The sequence below is a fragment of the Dendropsophus ebraccatus genome, chromosome 2 (genome assembly GCF_027789765.1).
Source record: "Dendropsophus ebraccatus isolate aDenEbr1 chromosome 2, aDenEbr1.pat, whole genome shotgun sequence".
NCBI lineage: Eukaryota > Metazoa > Chordata > Amphibia > Anura > Hylidae > Dendropsophus > Dendropsophus ebraccatus.
Genome location: NC_091455.1, coordinates 157,424,990 through 157,443,138, shown reverse-complemented (window position 1 = coordinate 157,443,138; position 18,149 = coordinate 157,424,990). Strand labels below are relative to the sequence as shown.

Sequence of the window (18,149 nt, the reverse complement as noted above, 5' to 3'; positions counted from 1 at the left end):
CATTTATTATCATTACAAAGGGGCTGGCTGGCCGGGGCCGGATCGGCACTATGGGGGCGTGCAGTGCTCCTAACTCGTGCCCCAGTGTCCCAACTGTTTCACCGTCACGTGGAGCACACAACTAAATGCACTGGTACCGCGCAGAGGAGGATGGTAAGAAACATACCTTCCTCCTCAGCCTCACCTTTGCAATAGGGACATATCAGCAGGTTAGAGTTGTCTGACGTCAGTTCCAGTGGGGAATCTCTTGCTTCTGCCTGTGCCTGCCTCCTCTTGAGAGATTCTATGTTTTGTTTTGTTTTTTAATTCTAAACTGTATTTAATATTTGGACTTTTAAGGCTTTAAACTTGGACAAATTTTTATTTATTTATTTGCATATACTTGTTGACAATGGCAGCCAGTGCTACAGAGTTTATGGGAAACCAGTCTACCCTTGCCTTTTGCTCTGTTAGTCACATTGTGTGCAGTCAGAGAACCCTGATAACTGTTTAGGAACTATAATACAGCCATAGAAACTACATGAACAATAACTCTTTGTACAATAAAACTATTTTCTTTTGGTGATGTCTTGCAGACGTATCTGTGGGAAATGACTAGTGGAGTTGAAGAAATTCCACCTGGTATTGTGAATAAAGAACATATAATCTTTGGAAACATGCAGGAAATTTATGAGTTCCATAACAAGTGAGTACACCATCACGGTAGTTGCTTTTCATTACGTCATTTTGCGCTAAAATGGAAGGTAAGTAGCAAAGGGAGCATTCTTATTCATATAGGGGAAGCAGACAAGGTTACAATTACCTCCTAGTAAAATAGCAGACTCATATAAAGTCTTAAAAATTTTACAGAGGAACACAATTTTTTTTTATTTTTTACACTCCTAATGTAAGGATGGGCTTTGTACCATAGGGAAAACCTTGTAGGATAATGAAGCGACAGTGAGCTGCATCTACACTTGTCTGGTGCGGAGAACCACACATTGAGTAAGGGGGATGGCAGTAACACTTTAAGGAGTCTGAGTTACTGTAAAGTCAGTCTGTGTGTTTACGGGGAGTTTAGGCCCTTGAGATTGAGACACTATTGTAACCAGTGTTGTAACAATGGTGTGTTGTGCGAGAATGCTCCGCCTTTAGAGCAGAAACCTTAGGGGGAAACAGGAGTGGAGGAGAGAGAGAGAAAAAAAGAGGGAAATAAAGAAAAATAAAGTGAGAATAACAGTATCAACATGTGCCCATAAGGGTGCACGATACCAGGCCAACACAAAGAGCTGGAGAACAGCTATTAAAGCAGGAGGGAGTGGAAGGTGTAGAATAAGCTGATCCCTATCAGGCAGGGATGGTCAACGAGTATCACAAAATCTAGGCAGCTCTTAAGAGGAGTGCTATGGATATGGCTGACCTTGAACAGGACCTGTTCTATTGAGATCGATTTAAAACATTACTGGGCATACTTTGACATTTCGTACAAGTCATACAACGGGTGATATCTATCTGCTGGTTTCACTTTCAGGCACAGAACAGGCAGTCTCAGCTTAGATTTAGACCTAGTGGTGAGAATTTAAACTACAAGATGTAAGGATTATTTTATTATATAGATAGTAAAATGCAAAATTTAATAAAGCCATCCCCCAAAAAAACCTAAAAACTCTGCAGCTGATCCTTGTATGTGCTCACCTACTTTCACTGTATCTTTAGGCTGTGTTCCCATATGCATGCAAATACATTCTTTTAAAATCATGTCCCATAGAATTCTCCAGTGGCCATGTGGTGTTGCCAGAAGTTTTGCAATGTGTAGATGTGGCCTTAGAGAGGCCAGACAATCTATGTCCAGCAGACTCCTGTGAAAGAAAAAGGCATAAGGAAGCCCCTGGAACTGCCAGGAAAGATCTAGTTTACAGAAGTTCACCACAGAGGAGGGGTTGTATCCTGTCTACACATTACAGAATGTCATTTTCTGGTTGTCAGACTGGAGTTTATGCACTAATGAAATATATGAACGCACCTGAGCTGGGATGAAACAGCTGACACTGTAGAATGGGATGAAATTGTGTCCTTTTTTAGGTTTCCTACATAGCAGATGTCTGGGTATCACCTGGCATCCTCCACGCACATTCTGCTGTTGGTGGGATTGACTAATATTTGTGTATTAATAAAAGTTTTGTAAATTTGAAACCAATGTGACTTTTTTTTTTATATATTTCAGTGTGTTTCTTAAGGAGCTTGAAAAATACGAACAGCTGCCAGAAGATGTTGGACATTGTTTTGTGACCTGGGTAATTTAATAATTTTTTCTTTCTGTAATTGCCTCATTTGCTGGATTTATTAATGGATAGCATATCCATGGTCAGTTATACATGTTATGAGGTACATGTGAAGACTTGTAACTGTAATGTGTTTTATGAGACAAAAAAAATATTTTTCTCACTTTACAACAGTCTTACAGATACATAATTAAAAAGTTAATGTAAGTTACGTAAACCCAGTTGTAATGTTTCCCTGTAGGCAGATAAATTTCAGATGTATGTGTCTTACTGCAAAAATAAACCTGACTCCACCCAGCTCATCTTGGAACAAGCAGGACCTTATTTTGATGTAAGTACAAATATTTGTTACTAAGAAGTAACATTTCTCTCAGAGTCGTTATATCTGTCCTAAAGTGTAGCCATCATCTTTTTTGTTTTGTATATAAGTAATTTTTTATTCAAGCTATTTTATTCAAGCTTTGCTTGCTCTTTTATTAAGGGTGGGTTCACACTGCGTTTTTGCAATCCGTTTAACGGATCCGTTTTTTTTAACGGTCAAAAAAGTAGTGTCAACAGTACTTTTATTGTGCGTAAAAAAAAAACGGATCCGTTTTGATCAGTTTTTTTTTATAACGGAAGTCAATGGAAAAACGGATCAAAAACGGATGCACACAAATGCATCGTTTTTTTTTTGCAAAAAACAGATCCGTTAAACGGATGCTGAAAACAGTGTGAACCTAGCCTTACTCTAATATCTCTGCTGCCTATACTGCTGAATCACAGAGCTGCTCCTACACTGCTTGCATGGCCATTCCCATTGGTGTGAAATTTATAGCTATATAGTGCTATAAAATAGTAGGGAGGCATAGCTGCACAAAAATTTGTTAAACAGGTTAATAAAGTATTTAGCATTAAAAGGGTAGTGCGGTGTAAAAAATTTTCTCACTTAAATAACACACATTACAAAGTTACACAACATTGTAATGTGTGTTATTTATGTGAATGGCCCCCTTCCCCATGTTTCCCAGACGTCTACTGTTATGCTTAGCCAATCGCGGCTGAGCAACTGATGACGCGCTGGAGGGGGGCCAGCATGAGGGAGGGCTGGAGCAGTCAGGCCGGCCTCCTGAGGAGTGACTTAATCGCCCCTAGGGGTGATTCTGTGAAGGGGTGATTCTGTGAGTATGAAGTATTAACTTCCGGGTTAAGCATCGGGGTGTGGAAACATGAGGAAGGGGGCCATTCACATAAATAACACACATTACAATGTTGTATAACTTTGTAATGTGTGTAGTTTAGTGAAAAAAAGTTTTACACCACACCACCCCTTTAATGTTTAAAATTGATTAAATAAAAAAATGACATAATGAGGGTTATGCTTTAAAGTATTATTGTGAAGAAATGTTTTCTATTAATCGATCAGTGACTACCTCTGTCCGTGTCAGGAACTGATCAGTAAATCAGTAGATCATAGGAAAATCTCTCCTGCTCAAGACAGTTCTTGGCATAAAGAGAGCAAGGATACACCACTTCCTGCAGGACATAAAGCAGCTGATAAATTTTCTAGAAGTTTGAGGTTTTTTTTTAAAAACAAGTTATTTACAAATCTGTCTAACCTTCTGGCTCCAGTTGAATTAAAAATAAATAATTCTCTGGAGTACCCTGTTAACCCCTTGGCGCAAAATGACTTAATGAAAAGCAACTAACATGATGGTGGCTGCGCTCTTATCACTGTCCACTATCAGGACCCACGGTTGTTTTTCCCATCTAACAGAGGTCTATATTTCCCATCTAACATATCTATCAGGAAAAAAATATAAAAAAAAAATTTGCAGATATGATACTAATTAAACCTAGAGATTGTGGCACAAAAAAATTACGCTCCAACCAGCCCTGCAGGTAAAAAAATAAAAGCGCTATGGCTCTTAGAAGGCGGGGGGGACTTGCATTAATTTGACCCAGACTTTAGTGCATCAAAGGGCTCTGTCTTGAAGGGGTTAAATACCAAAAATTTGTCCAGAATACTACAATGGCTATCTATTGTAAAATGGTTGGGTAATAAATAACTATCCTCAGATATCCTCCTTTGACTGCAGCTGTTAGATTTTTTTTTTTTTTTTCATGAATGTGATTTTTCCTTCAGTGTTCCCTTTATTTTTTCCTACAGGAAATTCAACAACGTCATGAATTGGCAAACTCGATCTCCTCTTACCTTATAAAACCTGTGCAACGCATAACAAAATATCAGCTACTGTTAAAGGTGTGCTTTTTTGTCAGTTGGTACCTTTTATTTGTACATCTTTATTAAAAATAACTTGCTTACCCCTATCCAGAGCTTTCAACATGATAACGTACAACAATCAAATTGTGTGTGGTGTGATACTGCGATCGTATGTTGTGGTGGGGTCTAACACAGCAGAAGCTTTAAAGCCACAGAGCTAAGCCTGCACAGTGAAGCAGTGTGTCAGAAGCAGCTGTATACACTGCCATGTTATTATATACCTTCACTGCACATTATACCATGCCCACATGCAAACAATCAGACAAATGGCTGATAAGCAGTGCGCTGAGGACATTTTACATTCTACTTACTGCTCTGCCATAGTATTGTATGTAGTGGGCTTGGCCAGCTCGTACTATGCTGGGCCCACCTCTGAACCATGTGGGCACTGTCTCGGATTAGACGGGGGAAAAGAAAAGGAGCAAGAAGGAATGGATAGCCAGAGGAGCATTTTACTTTACTGAAGAGGGTTAAGATGCCAGAAAAACACTGGAACGTCACAGAATGGTTAGATACTGTATATGACCAACTCTCATAGCTTGTGCTTAACATTTTAATGGGCTGAAAGTGTTTTGGTGGAATACCCCTTTAATAAGTGCAGTGCTGCTTGTGGAAAGGTTGTACATACTTTTGTACGTGTCAGTGTTTAGTGTCAAACTGTTCTATTGGAAATTATGTTAAGTACAATCAAGTAAATACAAAACAATCATTTTCTGAACCAAAACCAGAGAATGTCATTTTAAGAAAAAAGTGCAGGTTTTAATAGCTTTGTAACAGCCGTGCAATAAAGACATACAATCTGAGTGGTAGTCTGGGCCACTATAAGGTAAATGGTGTGTGGGGTTCAACTCCGTTTTGAAGAAGTTTGTCATGAAGTTTGGTATTAAGAGGTTAGACGAAACAGTGGTAGTAAAGAGCCTTGTAATCTATTTAGGGTTGCCAGATCTCAATGTATCTCTCAAGCTAATGGGTGCATGTAACTTCAGTTTTTTCATAAAGCATGATTACATTTACGCCTTTGATTACTGCTTGTTTGGATAGCGTAGGGGAATCTCTATTTCACCGTGACATGAATACTGGCAGCCATAAAAATGTGTTGGAAAAATTTGTGCTGCTTGAAGTTGGTGGAGGGGAACATGTGGAACAGGTTGAAATGTGAAGGGTATTTTGTTTTATGCTTCCAGGGGGAATTTGTTTTATGCTTGGTAATATTTACTTTCTCCCTACTGTAAAATTTTAAATTGTATACTTTTGGTAATATAAACAGTGTACTTAAAGGGAACCTAAATTCATATGTTATATTATTAAATATATTATGTCATCAGATGTTCCAGACTAAATGTTGACGTTTCAGCCTGCTTTGACCTTCTTCAAAATTGTCTGTGTAAAACATCAAAATGTAGGATTTTAGGCATCATCTTCAATACTTATTACTGTTATCTGTGAAACCACGTGCATAGGTAGTAGGACAATGGTTTCTACGTGACTGTTTTTTTAAATTTTATTATGAGAAACTGTGCTTTATACATGGATACGTTAAAATTATACAAGAATGCATTAAAATTAATATTTGTGAATAATAGTGTGTCTCAACCAGAAAATTATGCACACCTCCTAAAAATCAAACACAGAGTTCATATATACCACACTGTTAGATAGCTGGCAAGGAGACATATAGCTGTTTCCTGGATGTACACAAATATTTTTTATTCTCTGGTACAAGGAGTCAAATAGGCTTTCCCAGGCTACTGAATAGCTGCAAATTGGAATGTCCCCTCTCTCCCTCATCCCTGCTTGGTTGACACCTGAAGGCTGAGACACTATCAGGGTCAGGTATGGGAGGGGGAAATAAAGAGGTGTTGCAGCCTGGTGCCCTTCAGGAGTTCTGGAAAGCTATGTGATGTCATATATGTCAAAGGCACCATGTGTCGTCTTGTCCTAACAGATATCTTAACAGTGTCACTAGTTTAGAACGTGAGATGAAACTCACAAATTCCCTTGAAAGTACAATGTAAGCATGAAATTTAAAACAAATACTTTATAAAACACAGGGATTGCACACATCCAAAATCTATACAAGTTTTTGAAAGCAGATGACCCAATTTAAACTGTGGACCCACACCCAGGGGCGTAGCTAATGTCTCCTGGGCCCTGGTGCAAGAGGTCAACTTGGGCCCCCCCTTTCCAAGCGATGCTATTGATAGATAGATAGATAAAATCTCAAGACTGATATTACCAATACCACCAGTATATAGGAAATATTATCACCACAAATATTGCCGCCATACTGTTACTGACCAAATTCTGTATACGGAGACCAATTTTGCCAATAATACCAGTATACCAGTAAGAGGCAAATATTACCGCCATACCACAACCACTACCATATTGTTACTGACCAAATCCTGTATACTAAGATCAATAAAACACAGTACCAGATTACAAGTAACAAATATTATCACTGCATACTGACTAACCCCACCACACACTACCCCCACCGCTGCTACTGAATTATACCACCACATACTGACTAACACCACCGCTACTACTGACTAACACCACCACATACTCACTAACACCGCAGCTGCTACTGAGTAAGATCCACTATACAAAGATCACTATCACATACAATCTCATACAGTCACATAGAGGGAGACCCAGCTCTACGCAGACTCTTTACACCATATACATTACAGTGCAGATAGATTTAGTGACTCACAGATTTAGTGACTCTGATCGGAGTTCTTCCCTTTTCATTTTCTTCTCCATCTGCCCTGGGCTGTTATGAGAACTTCTCCGAGCCACAAATCCACAGAATCTGCAAGACAGACATATTAGGCTCCTCACTCTGGCCACATCCTCATCTCTATACACACTGCACATCTGTATTGGCCCCTTTACACCCTCATTTAGTGGGTAGGCTGACTTTGTGACCCCCTTATAGTATATGCCCCCTCTGTGTGGTCCACTATAGTACATGCTCATTGTATACACCCCATGTATTCCCCCTATAGATGGCCCTGCATGTGTTATCTCCTTTATAGATGGCCCCCATGTATCCCCCCTTATAGATGGCCCCCATGTAATCCCCCCTAATAGATGGCCTTCAAGTTTCCCCTTATAGATGCTTCCCCCCCCCCCAGGTAATACCCCTTCTAGATGGCCCCCTTAGGAAATACCCCTTCTAGATGCCCCCCCCCCCCCCCCCCCCAAGGTAATACCCTTTATAGATGCCCCCCCCCCCCCCCAGGTAATACCCCTTATAGATGCCGCCCCCCCCCCCCCCAGGTAATACCCCTTATAGATGCCCCCCCCCCCCCATGTAATACCCCTTATAGATGCCCCCCCCCCCCTTTGTGGTACGGATCACTGCTCTGACACAAATATGTAACGTGTAAAGATGTGTGTATGGGGCCATAGAAATTAACGGGTGTTTGAAAGGGGCCTAAATCCTGTTATGGGTAGTAACTCACGATTGATGGGAGTTGTAGGAAATAGACCCCAACCAAGCAGATACTACCTCTTAATAATAAATATGATTAAATTCTTTTTTTTCCCTTCAAATTCAGGAGCTCTTGACATGTTGCGAAGAAGGAAAAGGAGAAATTAAGGATGGGTTGGAGGTCATGCTTAGTGTCCCAAAAAGAGCAAATGATGCCATGCATCTTAGCATGCTGGAAGGTAAAATGCATTAAAACTGTAGGAATGTATGATATTTTTTTTCTTTTGCAAATCTAATGAAAATGGAAATTATACAACCTACAGTTCAGTACAACTTAAACCACCATAATTTTAGTATGGCCCAAATCTATCAATCTGTGTAAAAATAAAACTAGTGCAGTATGCCCATAGCAACCAATCACAGCTCAGCTTTCACATCCTAAGATCCTTTGCTAAAAATCTAAGCTATGATTGGGAAACTTCCATTTTTCTGACTGCACAAATAATTGAATATTAAGATTAGCTACGAAACATGTTTGCATGTGTTAAAGCGAATGCTGTTGGCGCAGTCTTTTTTTTCTTTTTTTTTTTTTTAACCACCACGTGGTTCCCTTGCATGGCGCCAGTCAATTCCCAAGCACGGTCCGGGCATTAAAGAGTGGGGGCGGGCCCATCGGCCCCCAGTGTGACAAAACTCCTCCCCTCTGTGACGTAGCTCCATTAGAATCAATGAAGCTGAGTTACAAAAGGGAGCAGAGATCATCGCCTCCGGTGCTTTATGCTTGGTCGGTGTTCGGAAGTAGACCAGCATGAGTGGTGGTTTTAAAAAAGGACTGCTCCACAGACCTTTCCACTCCGGTCTTTTCATGTAAAAAAACAAAAGCGATATACCTGGTGATACATTCGCTTTAAGTTTTGTGGTATACTTACATAGGACAGAACTGCTGCAAATTTCTGTCTGAATTTGCAGTCCTGAAAAGTGCAAAATTTTCACAAGTAAATCTGCAACTTTCATTGCCATGACTAGGAAACATTACTGGGCGTACTCTGTGACCTTTGAAGAGGTAATTCTAGTGGGTGGGGGAGGCTAAGCTAAGAGCTTTGTCTGTTTTCTATATATTTTGGTTTCACCTTTTACTGTGATGCTGTATAAATCACTTCACAGAAACCACCTCCTTATTACAGGTAAAACAGCTAAGTTTTAGGTCTAGTGAATGGTCTAGCAAATGGAAAATACAACATTTCAAGATTTTAAAATCTACATTAAACATTCTTAAAAAAAAAAAAAAAAATTATCTTGGGGGTAGCTTCACACGTATCGGATCCGCACCGAATTTTACGTTGTGAGCTTGCAGCGAAATCCGCTGCTGATCCTGGTAGTGTGAAGTGAATGGGTCACATACCCGCAGCAGAATTTTCATTCTGCTGCCAGTATGTGACCCGGCCCCTTTAACCCCCCCAGCCCCCCCCCCCCCCCCCCCCCCCCCCCCCCCCATATCCTGCCGCCTGCGGCCCCGGCCTGCAGCATACATTGCTTGCTCGGCGCTGAGGCTGTGTGAGGCTCACGACTCCCCTCGCTCCCCGTTAGCCAATCAATGTGCGGCAGCAGGGTCACATTGAAAATTCCGCTGCAGTATGTGACCCCATAGACCTTTTCACTACCAGGATCCACAGTGGATTTCGCTGCAAATCACAGCGTGATATCCGCTGCGGATCCGGTACATGTGAAGCTACCCTAAGCATGTGTTCACACGTACAGGATCTGCAGCAGATTTGATGATGTAGATCTGCAGCAGGTCTGATGGTGCAGATATTAATGTAACTAAATAACTGAAGTAATGGATCCTGTACATGTGAACGGATACTTAAAGAGATTCTTTAGAACACCTATGCTGCGGCACACATGGAATCAGTGTAGAGGCTTGTAACTCTGTACCCCAGATCCTTAATGACCTGGGGGCCATGAAGATTGGGATGCCATGCATCAGCATACAATAAGTCGACTTGTGAACAGCATTGAGACATTGTAGTCAAGCTGTAATTGATGCTCAAGGGCACAGGACGACAAGTTATTGAGACATTGACATTTTCTGTTGGGGTATACCCACCATTTTTGTTGGCTTTTGTTTCACTAAATTGTTTAAGATGAAGCAATCACTATTACATGCTTCTACTTAACTTTCCTACTTTTATGCTAGGATATCACTGTAGTGTGAACTTTTTAAGTTTTTCCATAAATTTCAGTCATAAGCCAAATATCCCTAATTTTTTTGAGTACAAAGCTTTTTTTCTTAGATCAGGGTTTGCAAGTCAACAATAATGTGGCTCCCTGAAGATTTCCTTCCTAGTGACAGGCCTGTTTTAAAAAGTAACATTTGCTGTCGCTAGTAATTTCTATGAGTTAACCTCTGAATAATTTGTCATTTTCAGGTTTTGAGGAGAACATTGATTCTCTGGGAGAACTGATTCTTCAAGATTCATTCCAAGTTTGGGACCCTAAAACTTTAATACGAAAAGGCAGGGAAAGGCATCTTTTTCTCTTTGAGATGTCTTTAGTCTTCAGCAAAGAAGTGAAAGATTCCACTGGAAGAAGCAAGTATATTTACAAAATGAAATTATTTGTAAGTAGCGCTTTTTTTTTTTTTTTTACTGCGGATTTGTTTGTCATTTCCATAGTTATCCATGATCATGAGTTTGCCATGCATTTAACCAATTACACAGGTTTGTTTACACATCAATAATAAATAGACCCCCATCAAAATCAACTCAATACATTATGTACTATCTCAGCACCTTTCAGACAGTTCTGTCAGTCTCCTACATTGGCAACTTGTCAAAATGGAAGGCCAGCATACAGTCTGATAGGCTGAACAGTCTATATGTAGACGTGTTTTCCTGAGTTGTGCTTATATGTTTAGAAATTTGCAAAATGTAGTAACCGGGCTCGGGGATCTCCTGTTCCAGTGAAGTCACAACCCGGCTGATGAATTGTTTTCTCAGCCAATCAGTGACTACGGCGGGACACCACTGCAGTCACTGATTGGCTGAGCAGGCAATCTATCAGCCAGGTTTGGCTTTTACCCTTGAGTTGTGACGGCAACTCGGGGAAAATTAGTTTCTGTGGGGGTCCTGGAGCCTTCGGGATCGAGAACTAAGAAGCGATTGTTTATTATGTTCCCCCTGCCTGCTTGCAAATTATTCCTGACTTCTTCAAATGAGGGTAGCATAAACTAGAGACAGGAATGCTGACAAAAACTGTATATTACTTGCTTCTTTCTGTTTAGCCGTTCTGGCACAAATGACGTGACAGTTTTCAAGATTATTTAAATAACCTCTTAAAATGCACTTCAATAGCAAGACTAAAATGTATTTCCTTTGTAGTATTCTAAATCTTGGCAATTATTTTGCTGAATCAACCACACAATGTAGTCTGATTACAGATTAACAAGTTACATGGGATCTATAAATAATAAATATATATATTTATAATGAAAATCATCTAAAAAATGCAATGCAACAGAGAAGAGTGAATAGCCAAAATATGTTTTTAAACACAAATTCCAGCTATTGGTACAGATCCACATACTCAATTTTTTTGTATCGCACTGCATTGTTTCTTTTATCTGATTTTTAATATATTTTTATATAGATATATCACATATGTGAAATACTGTATATTTAATATATTTTTATATAGATATATCACATATGTGAAATACTGTATATTTATCACATAAATATACAGCGTGTGTGTGTATATATGTATGTATGTGTGTATATATATATATATATATATATATATATATATATATAAATTGATAGGTAAATAAAGTACTTGTAACTTAGGCTGGGTTCTATTTTATGCAAAAAACGGATGTATTTGTGTGCATCTGTTTTTATTTCTTTTTTCCATTTACTTACATTATAAAAAAAAGATGAAAACGCATCCATTTTAAGCGTACACAAAAATTTAATCCAAGAAAGTATGTAAAACTCACATTTTCAACTAGGTTACTTGTTATTGCTATATGAATTTTTATTTTTGGTAGAGTGCTTACAGGAGGAATTACTGGGGTGCCTAGGTGTGCCCGTGTCTCTACCCTTTCGGCAATTTATCATGTTCATTGAGACAGCTTTAAATGTTGGTTGTCTCATCTAAAGGAAGAACATCAGGTTTTCTGTGTTTACCAGTTATGTTTTACTTTAATATATATTTTTTTGTAATTAGAAAGATACAGCCTTTGCTCATTAACATATTTACTGATCTGTTTGAGTTGTGTCTAATGGAAACAAAGATTTAGTGTGTGTGTGTGTGTATATATACTAGTTTAAATAGTTACTTTTTTTTTTTTTTTTAACATTAAAAGACTTCAGAATTAGGAGTCACAGAACATGTTGAAGGTGACCCTTGTAAATTTGCACTCTGGGTTGGAAGAACTCCATCATCTGACAATAAAATTGTCCTGAAGGTTAGTTATATGCGTAATGAAATTCTGTTTTTATGCAGTTCATACCTCTGTTCGCTTTTAGTGGAATCCATAGTTTAAAGAAAAGTATAGAACTTTGTAAAAATTAGTCAGACGCTCCAATGACCTCTCCCCACCTTGCTTGGCTTGTTTGATGTATCTCTGTATAGAAGGACGCCTGATAATCCAGCCCCACCCTGCTGGGCTTCATTGACAAATCTCTTGGTATTTGTTATAGGGGTACTCCGGAGGAAAACATTTTGTATTTTGTGGGGGTTTTTTTTTCAACTGGTGCCAAAAAGTCTTAAAGGGGTTATCCAGTGCTACAAAAACATGGTCACTTTCTTCCAGAGACAACACTACTCTTGTCCCCAGTTCAGCTGTGGTTTCCAATTATGCTCCATTCACTTTAATAGAACTGAGCAGCAAAAACCCCGCCCAAGCTGTAGACAAGAGTGGGGCTGTCTCTGGAAGAAACTGGCCATGTTTTTGTAGCGCTGGATAACCCCTTTAAGTTTGTAAATCGTAAGCCATCTAGTGCTCCCTGCTTCCACCTCTGTCCGTGTCAGAAACTGTCCAGAGCAGTAGCAAATCCCCATAGAAGACCACTTCTGCCCTAGACAATTCCTGTCATAAATAGAGGTGGCAGGAGAGCATGGTGTAAGACTTGGAAAAATGCAGGACATACAGCAGCTGATAACTTTACTGGAAGATTTGAATTTTTAAAATACAAGCAATTTACAAATCTGTATAACATTCTGACACCAGTTGATTGAAAATAATTTTTCCTCTGCAGTGCTCCTTTAATAAAGAGAAACATGTCAGTCAAGTCTAATGCAGTGGGAATTCTTTGCCACTTATATGCTTTCTTGTTCATGTTTGCTACTAAAGGGCACACCTACTGAAAGAAATTGTACAGATTTTCAGCCTTGTGAATAAAATCAGTAGTACAAGGGAAAAGTCTTATTTGTTCAGACGACACAATTCCAGTGCACCAATTTGGCTAAATCAACTCAAGAAGTATTACCAACTTATAGAATGCTATTTGTGTTATTTGGGCGCTCTTACATGCAGCGGGATTACTGCCAGCACCCGAACTTGCTCCTTTAACCCCTTAACGACATCGGTCGTAAACTTACGCCCTCGCGCCCTGGTACTTAGCGCATCAGGGCTTAAATTTACGCCCGATGTTTCCCCGATCGCTGCGTGTTCGCACACAGCGATCGGGGAAGATGGCCTGCTATAAATCATAGCAGGCCATCTTAGCTTCTCGGCACGGGGGGTGGTTAACACCCCCCGTGCTTACGATCGCCGCTATTGGCTGATCAATTCAGATCGGATTCAGATTCGGAACCTTTCCGGGTCATCGGTGACCCGATGACCTGGAAAAAAATGGCGGTCGGTGCTGTCCGAGGACGGCACCGACCGCCATTACTGTAAAAAGTAATGGTGGTCACGGTGCCACCGGCCCGATCGCCGTGAACGGCTGGCCGTTCTCGGCGATCGGGCCGGTGGCACGGCGATCAGAGTCCCCCAAAATAGTAAATACCTGCTCTGGACCCCTCAGCTAGGTAGCTGAGGGGTCCAGAGCAGGTATTTGTACATTACTCACCTGTCCCGGGGTCCTGATCGGCGTCTTCCGGGTTCGCCACGTCCACCGTCTTCTCATTCGGTCTTCGGCTCTTTCCGGCGGTCCCCATCGTCTTTTTTCGGCTATTTTCGGCTCCAGCCTCGTCTTTTTCCGGATTTTGCGCTCTGCTGCCCCCTAACGGCTGATATGTGTAATACACTTATCAGCAGCTACAGGGATGTTCAGAATGTAGAAAAAGTGTTTTGTTTTTTTTTTCCCAAAATTTTTTTTTCTATTTTCCGCACCCTATCGCCGCTGAGTGTTGATCAGCATCGCACGAAAGTGCGCTGCTAATCAGCAACTCCTCCTTTTTGGCGTAGGGTGTTTTTGTTCTATATCCTACTGCCACGGTCTGCTGAGAAGTGCTGCTGAGAAGTGCCGCACATAAGTGCGGCATTTATCAGCAACGCCTTTGTTGGTGTAGGTTTTTTTTATACTTACTGTAAAAAAAAAAACACGTAAAAACCCTACATTACACCACACTACATTGAATAAAGTTTGACACTACACCACTACATACCCCATATACTAGTCCCGTATAAAGATGACCCCCAGGGTGTTTTCGGCGTCAGAGGGATACGTTACCATTGCCTCCGACACCGAAACAGCCAGTGAGGATGAATGGGGGGGGATCCTTCTTTCCTCCATTCATCCTCATCATCCAGTGACATGTCTGGGGGTAGCGTAGCGTACGCTGCCCCCCAGACACGTCTTTTCCGCCAGTACCGTCCCAATAGATGACGGTATGGCGTGAAATTCTACAAACTCTGTGAGATTACCTCAGGGTACTCTTACAGATTTAGGGTACGTGCACACTGCGGAATGGAGAAGGATAACCCTTTGTGCATTCCGCAGCTGGCACCCGCCGGCGTAGTAATAAAGCCCTAATATTTAGCAGCCATGGAGCGGACCCAGCGCTTCTGGATGTGAGGGACCCCGTATCGCACCAGGACAACATTTTCCAGGTGACGTCCCCCACACTGGAAAACAGAAGACCCCAGAAGAAGTGCAGAGTGTGGCGTAACAGGGGGATCAGGAAGGACACCATTTTCCCGTGTGACACCTGTCCTGATCCCCCCGGCCTCTGCATACTGGATCGCTCCAAGGCGTACCACACGTCATTGGGGTTCTGCATTATCTAAATTCTGTCCCTTATTCCTATTTCAGGGGTCACGTTGATCCGGGGATTATTCTGATCGCCATTATGGAGTCGGGAAGGAATTTTTCCCCTGTGATGAGGCTACTGTTGTCTGCCTCACGAGGGTTTTTTGCCTTCCTCTGGATCAACACAGGTTGAATTTGATGGACACCTGTCATTTTCAACCTTATAAACTAATAATTGGCCTAATACCCCCAAATAAATTAGAATTGTCCCTTTTCCCCAGCTAAGTAGGTATGGCCGCCATTCCCATTAGAGGATGCCATGATGCAATTACAAAGCCTCTGTGCGGCCAGGACAGTAGAAACCCCCCACAAGTGACCCCATTCTGGAAACTACACCCGATAAGGAATCTAACAAGGGGGTAAGCGGGGATATGGCCCCCTGGTGACGGCCACATTTGGGACGTGAAAATGAAAAAAAAAATTATTTTTTATTTTCTCGGCACATGTTCTACGTAAGTGCCCGTCACCACTGGGGTCCATATCCTCACTGCACCCCCTTGTTAGATTCCTTATGGGGTGTAGTTTCCAGAATGGGGTTATTTGTGGGGGGTTTCTACTGTCCTGGCAGCACAGGAGCTTTGTAAATGCGACATGGCCTCCATCCTCCATTCCAGCCTCTAAATGGCGCTCTGTCCCTTTGGTGGCTTGCCCTGTGCCTATATGGCACATTATGCCCACATGTGGTCAACCAAGGCTAGACCAACATTTAGTGTAATTTTTGAAAATTTTTTACTCTAAATCATTAATCTTGTCATGATTTTTTCATTTTCACAAGGGGCTAAAAGATTAAAAAAAAATGTGTAGAGCAATTTCCCCTGAGTACGGAAATACCCCACATGTGGACATAAAGCGCCATGCGGGTGCAGGGTAAGCCTCCGAAGGGAAGGAGCGCCATTTGGTTTTTGAAGGCTGGATTTGGGTGGAATAGATTTCGAGGAGCCATGTTGCATTCAAAAGGCCCCTGTGTTGCCAAGACAGTTGAAACCCCCCACAAGTGACCCCATTATGGAAACTACACCCCTCAGGGAATGTAACAAGTGGTGTAGTGAGCATATGGACCCCACTGGTGACGGGCACAAATGTGGAACAATGTGGCGTAAAAATGAAATATTAAATTTTTTACACTATAATGTTGGTTTAGCCTTGAATTTATCATTTTCACAAGGGGTTAAAAGAGGGGTAAAAAAACAAAATGTGTAGAGCAATTTCCCCCGAGTCCGTAAATACCCCACATGTGGACATAAAGCGCCATGTGGGCGCAGGGCAAGCCTCCGAAGGGAAGGAGCGCCATTTGGATTTTGGAGGTTGGATTTGGCTAGAATGGATGATGAACGCCATGTCGCGTTTACAGAGCCCTCGTGCTGCCAAAACACTGGAAACCCCCCACAAGTGACCCCATTCTGAAAACTGCACCCCTCAGGGAATCTAACAAGGGGTGCAGTGAGGATATGGACCCCTTGATGATGGGCATATTTGTGCCATGAAAGTGAAAAAATGAAAATATTCCCTTTCACGTCACATTGTTCCACATTTGTGCCCGTCACCAGTGGGGTCCATATGCTCACTGCACCCCTTGTTAGATTCCTTGAGAGGTGTAGTTTCCAGAATGGGGTCACTTGTGGGGGGTTTCCAGTGTCTTGGCAGCATGAGGGCTCTGTAAATGCGACATGGCCCTTGAAATCCTTTCCAGTGAAATTCAGCTTCCAAAAGCCAATTGGAGCTTCTTCCCTTTGGAGGCTCGTCCTGCGCCTCCTTGGCACTTTATCGCCACATGTGGGGTATTTCCGTACTCGGGAGAAACTGCGCTACACATTTTGTGTCTTTTTTTTCCTCTTATCCCTTTAAGAAAATGAAAAATTGAAGGCTTGAACAACGTTTTAGTGTAAAAAATTATTTTTTCTTTTTTCACGCCATATTGTTCGGAAAATCTGTGAAGCACCTGTGGAGTCCAAATGCTCACCGCACCCCATGTTACATTCCTTGAGGGGTGCAGTTTTCTAAATGGTGTCCCTTTAGGGGTGTTTTTTAGGTTTTGGCACCCCAGAGCCTCTGCCAACCTGAAGTGGTACAATCAAAAATGACCAGATATAACGGAGGCATTGAAATTCACTAGGCGCTCCTTTATATCTGAGGCTTGTGGTTGCGTCAAATAGCGCAATAGGGCCACATATGGGGTATTTCTATAAACTGCAGAAACGGGGCAATAAATTTTGGGGTGCATTTCTCTGGTAATAGGTTTATAATTATGAAAAATATTTGATTACAATAAAATCTCTGCACAGAAAATAAAAATTTTCAAATTTCTTACACACTTGGCTTTTATTTCTGTGACTCCCCTAAAGGGTTAAAACACTTTCTGGATATGCTTTTGCAGAGTGTGGGGGGTGCAGTTTCTGAAATGGGGTGCTTTGTGGGGCCCCTCAAATACACTTTAATGCTATGTTCACACTACGTACATTTCAGGCAGTATTTGGTCCGCAAGTCAGGTCCTCATAGCAACCAAAACCAGGAGTGGATTGAAAACACAGAAAGGCTCTGTTCACACAATGTTGAAATTGAGTGGATGGCTGTCATATAACGGTAAATAACGGCCATTATTTCAATATAACAACCGTTGTTTTAAAATAACAGCAAATATTTTCTATTAAATGACGGCCATCCACTCATTTACAACATTATGTGAACAGAGCCTTTCTGTGTTTTCAATCCACTCCTGGTTTTGGTTGCTATACAGCCTCAAAAATACAGCCTCAAATATACGTAGTGTGAACCCAGCCTATACCTGAACAGGTCCCTAAAAATATCTGATTTTGAAATTTTACTGAAAATTTGGAAATTTGCTGCTAATGTTTTAAGCTTCCTATTGTCTAAAAAAAATGAAAGATCGTTTAATAAATGCTGCCAACATAAATTAGACATGTTGC

General features: G+C 41.2%; 1 protein-coding gene across 3 annotated transcripts in view; it reads left to right on the top strand.

Annotated features, from left to right (window-relative positions):
- Positions 1–18,149, top strand: part of TRIO (trio Rho guanine nucleotide exchange factor) — a 217,794-nt gene that overhangs the window by 118,240 nt on the left and 81,405 nt on the right. For all 3 annotated transcript variants that reach the window (XM_069958561.1, XM_069958563.1, XM_069958562.1), the window contains exons 25-31: positions 576–685; positions 2,204–2,273; positions 2,503–2,592; positions 4,411–4,503; positions 8,094–8,205; positions 10,396–10,586; positions 12,333–12,434. In XM_069958561.1, coding sequence (XP_069814662.1) covers positions 576–685; positions 2,204–2,273; positions 2,503–2,592; positions 4,411–4,503; positions 8,094–8,205; positions 10,396–10,586; positions 12,333–12,434 — 768 coding nt within the window. The remainder of the gene's footprint in view (positions 1–575; positions 686–2,203; positions 2,274–2,502; positions 2,593–4,410; positions 4,504–8,093; positions 8,206–10,395; positions 10,587–12,332; positions 12,435–18,149) is intronic.